General features: G+C 44.8%; 1 protein-coding gene across 1 annotated transcript in view; it reads right to left on the bottom strand.

The window, feature by feature from the left end:
• Positions 1 to 1,928: 1,928 nt before the first annotated feature.
• The window catches only part of LOC307089072 (cadherin-7-like), a gene marked incomplete at both ends in the record, with an annotated part of 87,193 nt that continues 79,422 nt past the window's right edge, over positions 1,929 to 9,699 (bottom strand). The window contains one exon of the mRNA XM_079755170.1: positions 1,929 to 2,530. Within this exon, the coding sequence (XP_079611296.1) occupies positions 1,929 to 2,530 (602 nt within the window). The remainder of the gene's footprint in view (positions 2,531 to 9,699) is intronic.

The following is a 9,699-nucleotide window of genomic DNA, read 5'->3' as shown; positions in this document are numbered from 1 at the left end:
TCACGCGGAGCAACACGCCCCGTGCCTCCATCCCCAAACGGCCCTTTCAAGTACAAACACACACTCCTCTTCCTCCTCCTCCTCCTCCTCTTCTCCACGCCACCTTGCTCTCTTCCGTTGGACCCCGCGAATCTTAATCTGTGCTCTCGCTCATTCTTTTGTGAAGGTATGAGACAGTTTGGTACACCTTTCAAACGTTTTTGTGATTTGATTTCCATGTAAAATATGTGTTTTTTTGTGCCCAACGTGGTTTTCGTGAATAGACGGATAATGGAACTGAAATTGAGCTGATTAAAAAAACTATATTCTCAACAAATGTTGTTTATTACGAAAAAAAACACCCACCCATCAAAGAAACAGCAACAAGGACAACACATTGTCAATTTAATAGTGGAGGGGTTGAAATAGTGAAATATAAAATCGTTTAGATGGTCACAGGTATAAAGAAGCCAGGTTGGTCTTTTAAGGAACTAAATGTCCATTTTATTTTCAGCAAAAATGATAAAAACATTTGTAGCACAATTTTGCCTCCTCAAAATAAATAGTACATGATATACATTTTGACATCCAATTGTAACATTTGTTTCAGCAAAAATGAAAAAAAAACAAATATCTGCACAATATCAGCATTATACAGTTAACCATCGATAACGAAACCTGTGCATTGTTAACTTTGACCCCGATCGAAGATATCTCTGCAATAACAACAGGCTGAACTCGCAAACTACAGAAGCAAAATTGATTTACTCAGATGACTACCCTGCTAACGACTGTCACTTCGGTCTTTTTTTTTTTTATCTTGCGAGGAAACTTCGCAAGATTCTTGAAACCAAGCACAAAAAACGATCTTCTGCAAAGATTTCGTCCATTTCATCTTTTCGTTTCCTCTGGTGGATAGCGACAGGACGACAGACTCCGTAAAGGCTGCGGTCGGATTCATTACATCGTTAATGAACTCATACATCGGACATGGCAATAGAAAGGCTGAAGAATAAAACAAACTCGAACAACATCACACTTTAACATCTTGAAAAAATGTTTTTTTTTTGTGAGGAGAGTTTGAGGTGATTGTACTTCCAATGCCCCGCTCCCTAAAAAGAGACATCAGGCGATCCATTTATCTTCTTCTTCATCATTTGTAGACTACCATATGTCTTAGCGCTGCTACTCTGGCTAACTTGTGGAAGTTGTGTACAAAGTTTCACTCCTACACCACAGTTAGTAGCAGGTATGACCGAGTATAAGAACTAGTTCCATACTTTATTAAACGTCCCCCCCCCCACACACACACTAAACGATACACTAATCCCCTGGCAGCCCCCTCAGCAAAAAACAATGAAACCAACGACAGACCGATTAGCCGCCGGGGAACTGAGATTCAATTCAGGAGAACGCCATGGGTTTATTTTTGTAAGATAGGCCAAGGAATGCAAGAGTGCCAGGTTTCTGGCCATCACCCCGATGAAAGAACACTTGTCTCTTTGCTCTCTCTCTCTCTTCTCTCTCTCGTCTCTCTCTCTCTCCGTTGAATCGCTCCCCTGAACAGTGGCTGGAGCCCAGCCCAATCTCAAGCCTTTAATGTCTTTTGAGCAAAAAGGTTCCTTCCCCTGTGGAGTCCTCTTCTTCAGAAGTCTGTGTCGAATCTCCCCGAGTCACACTTCTGAAACGCCGGCGTGCGAGGGAGGCAAGATGCGCCAAAACATTTGGACGCCATTCCAGTTCGTTCTTTTTAAGTTCACAGTTTGTCGAGCTGTAATCAAAATCGTCGCCTCGTCGGCCGCGAAGCCCTCGCTCACCTCCTCAGCTAATAAATAAAACAGCGTCGCTGACGTTTTTTTTGAAGTCGGCGTCGACGTGGAAAAAACAAACAAACAAAACAGTAACAGTTTAAAAACATATTTCTTTTCATTTCTCGCAAGGCCGGAGGGCTATGAGAAGACGCTGACGCTGCTGGCGGCGGCGGCGGAGGCGGCGTCTCCGTTGCCGTACAGGTCGGCCAGCTTTTTAAAGCGCGGGCCCCAGTTGCTGAGGTAGTCGTAGCTGTGCTCCGAGTCCGAGCTCAGCGACTCCAGCGAGCTCAGCGACTCGGCCACTGAGCCGCTCCCCTCGAAGGCGTAGGTCTGCAGCGAGTCGTACGGTGGCGCCGACGGGTCCACGTCCGCCACTTTCAGCCGGTCCCAGATGAACTCGCGGAACACCACGTGGTCCGGCAGCGACTTGAAGGCGGCGGGCCGATGGGAAGAGCCGGAGGGCGCCTGCTGCGGCGGCGGGTAGCGGAAGAAGGTGGGCGTGTCCGGGGTGACGTCGCGGCGGGCCTTGGGGTCGCCGCCGCCGCCGCGCAGGGCGGCGCCCAGGTCGGCGTGCATGGCGTTGAGGTTGCGCAGGGCCACCATGTCGAAGGCCTCGGTGTCCTCCTCGCCGCCGCCCTCGTCGTCGTAGCGCACGATGTTCTCCCTGATGTCCCGCTCCTCCTCCAGGATCAGAGGCGTCTTCCTGCGGCCGCGCATCGTCACGATCAGCAGCACCATGACTGGAAGGACAGTAAAACAATAGAGCATCATTAATGAACATGTTATTAATGTTATGTTCCTGTCAGCAACACCATGACTGGATAGATAATTAAACGTCATCAATGAACATGTTATTAATGTTATGATCCTGTCAGGCGCACCATGACTGGAAGAACAATAAAACAATAGAACATTATTAATAAACATGTTATTAATGTTATGATCTGTGCATCGTCATCATCAGCAGCACCATGACTGGAGGGGCAATATAACAATATTAATGTTATTAATGTTATGATCCACGATCAGCAGCACCATGACGGGAAGGACAATAGAACGTTATTAATGTTATGATCCTGTACATTGTCACAATCAGCAGCATCACTACTGGAAGGACAACTAAACAATATAACATTATCAATGAACTTGTTATTAATGTTATGATCCTGTACATCGTCTCAATCAGTAGCACCATGACTGGCAGGACAATGAAACGTCATTAATAAACTTGTCATTAATGTTATGATCCTGTCAGGAGCACCATGACTGGAAGGAGAGGTAAACAATATAACATTATTAATAAGCATATTATTAATGTTATGATCCTCGATTGTGATGCAATGATGCAACGGAGGTGCTAATGACATGATTACTAATATACATTATTAACGCTGCTTTTAATAACAAAAATATGAATATATTCTCCTTCTCCTGTGTGGTTCTAGCATCACGATCATCGCATTCATACGATTATTATTTACAACATATCATTTCATAATTAATAACCATCACCGTCATAACCACCGTCATCAAACGTGAAAAACGGAAATCATTATCCATTCATCACTATTGGCTGCGGAGCCGTGAGTCAGTCAGTCGGCAGCATCAATACTCGGTCTCTGTTGTTTTCCAGACAACAAGCGGCTTCCAGTCCCTCATCTGCTTCGCTGTCCGAACACGTTTCCATCTACCTGCCGTTTATTCAGATGACAATACCACCTCAACCCACATAACCCGATCAAAAAAAACCATAAGTGGATCTCAACATGAAGAACCCATCCCCGGCCCGCTGGGAAGCCGTCGCTCGCCGCCTCCTCCCCTTCCTCCTCCTCTTCCTCTTCCTCCTCCTCCTCCTCCTCCTCCTCCTCCTCCTCCCCCCTAATTTTCCCGCCACAATGTAATAAACCAATATCGCTTCCGCGTCCGCCGTGGCCGCGGAACCCTCTGACATCGCCGCGCCGAGAACCGGAATGAAACTTCGCCAAACTCTAACCTAGTGGTCGTCTGAGTGCACCCCCCCACCCCCTTCTCCTCCTCCACCTCCTTCTCTTCCTCCTCTTCCTCCTCCGTCGCCATGCGTTGATAGGCTGAAAATAACTCTCCAGCCGAGCAACCTGGCACCTGTCTAATGATCCGCCATCCGTCACCGTCAGCCTGAGCCCCTGACATATCGCTCCCTGCCCCCATTGCCCCCCCCGAACCCCCCACCTACCCCTGCTGGGGCTACAGGAAGGATGGTATAGAGGGGAGGAAGGAAAGGGGGGAGAGTGGCGGGGAACTAATGGCAACTACTACTTCACATCCCGTAATAAGAGTTCCATTTGAGGAGGAGGGACGGGGAAGGCGGGGGATTCTCAGACTGAAGTGCGCCCCCCCCGCATTCAAAATAGCTGCCGGGGGTGTGACATGGTAGGTTGGCTAGCTACAGCGGGTGGGGGATGCTACATAGGGAGGGGGGGAACAGGTCCCTACTGTTTAACAGCCAGCCTCTAATATTGGGTGAAATGCTTGGAAGATTCACATCACGGGTGTAGTGCTGGTGACACTTTTTTCTTTGATTTCAACGGCTCATGAGCTGCGTCGTGGCACAATGGAATAGAATTGCTCTAGTCTCTCTCCCTACTGGCTCTCTCCCTCCTCACTCTCTCCACCTTTCTCTCTCTTCCACCCTCCATTCCATTTGTCTCCCTTCCTCCCTTACTGCCCCCCCCCCCCCCCCCCCTTGTCTCTCCATCCCACCTTCTCCCCCCCTCTCTCTCCCTTATATTCTTTCGGGGACTCACGCCTTGAAGACAAGACATTATGCCTCTCCCATTGGCTGGCGGCCAGCGCGAGGGGAGCCAGGGAATATGAATAGATCAAGGCTTCACTGGGGAAACGGAGCCGCCGGTGTGAAATTATCCATGAAGCCGGGCGAGGTCAGGGGGCCAATCCAACCTTTTAAGGTCCGCATCTTCATCAGCGAGACTCGCGGCGTTAACGTAATGCAGGACGACCATCAATTCGCCTGTTCTACGGCCTTTAGTGTAATTGAATTGTGTAAGCGATCCATCAAGACACAACTAGTTACATGAGTGTTTTTTTTCTCTGCGTGTCGCCCGCTTCATTACCGTAACACGCTTGCTTGCGTATGTCAGCTCCCCACTGACAGCGGTTCAATACCAAGCTATAATGATACCGTTGTTTCAAAGTGGCAGTCTTGAAGATTTTCATGTAAACAAATTTCCTCTAAGTCACTGTCTATTGCCGAGTGAAGGTAACACGATGAGGTCTTAGCACGCTGCCCTCTAAAGAAAGTCTTTGCGTTCGCAGTATTATGATTATGACCGACTGAAGGTCGGTTGTGACACTGTACGCAAACAAATACAGCTTATTACCAAAAGTGTCTCCAGGGAGACAAAGACAGGAACCTTGAGAATAAATCCACCTACCACTTTGAAGTATCTTTCGTAATTAAAGTCTCATAATTAATTTTGGTTCATAACCTGATCTGAACGTACGCATGCAATTGTACATCCCACGGAATCGCTGTGACTGAAATACATATGTATTAATACGTAGAGAATATATATGACTATAATACATCAATATTTACCTCCACTGCCAAAGTTTAGGTGTCGATTCCGCTCGCTTTTTTTTCTCTTAAATATACCACACAAAATAGAGTATTTCATAAATATTTTGGATGTACATTTATATGAAGACAGGCATGAAAAACTAATGAAACGAAGGAGTGAATCGAAGAAAAACAAGAGACAGACAGATGAATGGAAGGACAGAGTGATAAATAGGTGTGTGGAGCTGAGAGCCTTCCAGACAGTCTTTCTAATTGGCCCGGAGGAGGAATTATTCATACCTGACCGGCGAGGACAAAATAAAAGTGTCTGAACAAAGAATCAGGTTTGGATCGGTGATGGAATCACTAAAACCCAATCAGCTACGGTGGTTGGCAAGAGAATTAACATGTCTGCTTCTTGTCACATCGATATATTTTCGAATAGCTTCTGGGTCTGATGGCCACTAGCAGTAGGCATCTTGCTACTTAACATGAATGTCATTTGACTTTAGCTTCTACATATGGCATTTAATGTAATGTCTTGAGGGCAAGCTGGCAGAAGAGTGTGTCGTACACACAGTAAGACCTCTGATGATACAAGTTAATGCACATGAAAAGACGATGCAAATATACATTAACACTCACATATATATATATATATATAATTACACATACATATATATTGAGACACACTGACTTGCTAAGTAACTCATGCATGCTGAAAGGTGGCTGTGTGAGCTAATGTGTCAATGTGGTGTGAACGGATGTGATTGACGAGTGAAGTCTCAGCACAAGGGTTATGAAGGAGACCGTATGGTGAAAAAGGAGTACACACCCATTAGCACCTACACACCCACTGCCTCATACACACACACATGCACACACACACACACACACACAATATTTAAAGTACAGGCACACGGACATACATGATTATATATGAAAACACTCCCAATGACAAGCAAGCACTGACACACTTACTCAATCACTCTCTCTTACCTACACACCCACACAGATACACAAATACGCCCGCGCTCACTCCCAATGACGCACGCACACACACACACACACACACACACACACACACACACACACACACACACACACACACACACACACACACACACACACACACACACACACACACACACACACACACACACACACACACAAACACACACACACACACAGGGGTTCAGACGAATTGTTGACCGTGTTTTATGTGACCGGCAGCACCATTACTCTTCTATCAAACCTATTCTCTACAGGAATCAGAAGATGGAGACCTTTAATAGAAAGGAATCCATGTGAGAGGCGTGCCAGTGCCAATTCATGTTCCTGTGAGGGCTGGACACACTCAGCTGAGCCTGGAGCTATCGCTGTCCTGATCATGCATTCAGCCAAGATAATGGAGTCATAGTCAGCCATTATCATTTGGCGCATGGTGAGATTACGTAGTGGTCAACCTTTATGTTGTGGGTTCTATTCTGAGGGGTCTACTTGCGGTAAGGTAGTTGTTATCTACTGTGCTGTGTGTACTATTCTGAGGCTTCTACTGGCGATAATGTAGTGGTGATCCATTGTATTCTATTCTGAGGGTTCTATTGGCGAAAAGGTAGTGGTTATCTATTGTGTTGTGGGTTCTATTCTGAGGGTTCTACTGGCGATAAGGTAGTGGTTATCTATTGTGTTGTGTGTTCTATTCAGAGGGTTCTACTGGCGATAAGGTAGTGGTTATCTATTGTGTCGTGTGTTCTATTCTGAGAGTTCTACTGGCGATAAGGTAGTGGTTATCTATTGTGTTGTGTGTTCTATTCTGAGAGTTCTACTGGCGATAAGGTAGTGGTTATCTATTGTGTTGTGTGTTCTATTCTGAGGGTTCTACTGGCGATAAGGTAGTGGTTATCTATTGTGTTGTGGGTTCTATTCTGAGAGTTCTACTGGTGATAAGGTAGTGGTTATCTATTGTGTTGTGTGTTCTATTCTGAGAGTTCTACTGGCGATAAGGTAGTGGTTATCTATTGTGTTGTGGGTTCTATTTTTAATTAATTTTTAATCTGTGAAAAGTAGTTCTGAGGGTTTTACTGGTGATAATCTAGACCCTGGGTTCTAAATGCCAAAGCACACAGCGTGTGATATTTGTATGTATTTGTATGTCGTGTTTGTCACACGCACCTAGAATCATGTGTTTTAAAGGAGCAAGACCTGGAATTATCTTGTCTTAATGGAGCAGAGTATGTTGAGTCAGAACTTAAGCTTTGAGCACATATTTATTCTGTGGTTCTACTAGTAGTATTGTATTCTTTGGTTCTAATAATGGTCATGTATTCTGTGGTTCTACTTGTAGTATTGTATTCTGTGGTTCTACTTGTGGTATTGTATTCTGTAGTTCCACTAGTAGTAATGTATTCTGTGGTTTTAATAGTGGTATTGTATTCTGTGGTTCTACTAGTGGTCATGCGTGTGATTGGGGACTGGGCGTCACGGTAAATGGGCCTGTTCATCTGATCAGTAATTGCTGTGTATTACAGAGTAGAGCCTGGGCAACAACTCAGAGTTCAAGGAAAACCGTCCCCCCCCAAAACATTGGTTTGCATAGACGAGGGTCTGTGGCTGATGGTTTAGGCCAGGTGAATCCTAACAGATTCACCTGGCCCGAGTCAGACTGATTAGACTCTGGGGCTGCACACCTGTTGTGCATTGGGAAATCAAAACGCACACGCGCACACACACACACACACACGCGCACACACACACACGCACACACACACACGCACACACACACACACACACACACACACACACACACACACACACACACACACGTCAGAATGCAACACTTGCTGTTCCTGCACCAACACCACAATAGACTGGAATTTTCATCATCAACCTGGAGGAGGCCAGTTTAGCAGGGTCAACTGCTAAACACATGCTATTTCATGCATAGCTTCCTTTTGGCTGACAGGGTTACCCCGTCACCTGCTGATGAGTGTTGATGCGACACACCTGTCCTCCACTCAGCAGGACTAAATGGGTGTTAAAAGGGCAGCCGGAGAATGAACACAACCTGAGAGTTCTGTTATAAGGCAGGGTCGGGGAGTCTGGTACTGCTTTTAAAGATCAATCATCATCTTCTGCTCTTTAAGCTGCACCTTGTTTAAAATATTTTGACAGCATGGTGTCAGAAACAACACAACAACAACTGTTCAAAACAAGAACAAAATCTGTGCAATAAGATTAATTGCTGAGTTAACACCATAAAAAAATGAATATGACAGCCCCTGGAAGTGTCATAATGTTTGTAATTATGCATTACTCCGCTGCGGGATGAATATGATTATATTTTGTCTAATCTTTATTTGATTTCACGAAACCAGCATTAAACGTAGAAAGAAGCTGTAGAACACTGATTAAAATGAATTAATTAAAAATTAATGTTAATGGCTGTTTTATGCATTCAAATTTATATCACTCAAAATCAAGGCTTAACATTACCCATAAGTATACATCAATGTGATTAAATGATTTGCTCCAACCCTAAATCATTCAATGCAAAATATGTAGCCTTCTTCAACATTCTTTAATTTATTGAAGTGTTTATAATCCAACATTAGGCCTTCTCATAGATGCCTAATCCTAGGCTGCATCCGAATACTTATACTTGACCGCTATATAGTAGGCATTTTGTAGTGCGTCACAAATATAGCGCGTCGGAATGCTCAGTACGTATTGTGTAGTAGGCAAAAAAAATCAGAATGCGTACTACCGCCACAGTATACAACGGTAGGTCACTACGCTATCCCACAATTCAGCCGGAGTCTGGTAACCGAAGAAGAAGAACGCTGTGGTAAAAAGAAAAAGAAAAAAAAATCGGTAAATTATCGCAGGTGACTTTAATTTTGCCGGCATCTGATGGGGAAATACATCATCTCCAAACATCCGGTGGTGTTCGGAAGCGTTCGGAGGCATTCTACGCATAGTTGTAAAACGTACTACCTTAACGGTCAAGTAGTAGACACTGAACAGAAATAGTATACACTTAGTATTTGGATGCACCCCAAGTCTGGCATTTATACGCCTGTGATTGACAGGTGAGATGGATTCCCAGAACCAATCAGGGAAGAGATGCCTTGATTGGCTAGAAATTAGCTTGACGAAGCATCAAATTTAAATTGGCACATTCAGGGGCCGGTGCATTCAACTGGAAGCAGCTCTTCTCTCAGCGCATTTCACTCACTAATAGCTGATGGATTGCTAGGCCTTTTCTAACAAATTACATTCAAATAATAGCTTCTAATCTTGCCTAAAAGACATTTAACTTAAACAAACTTTTACCTCTCTAGGCAGTGAAAG

This window comes from Pollachius pollachius, assembly GCF_949987615.1.
Source record: "Pollachius pollachius genome assembly, chromosome: 17".
Classification (NCBI taxonomy): Eukaryota; Metazoa; Chordata; class Actinopteri; order Gadiformes; family Gadidae; genus Pollachius; species Pollachius pollachius.
Note: the sequence above shows the minus strand (reverse complement) of the source record. Positions and strands in the feature narration are given on the sequence as shown.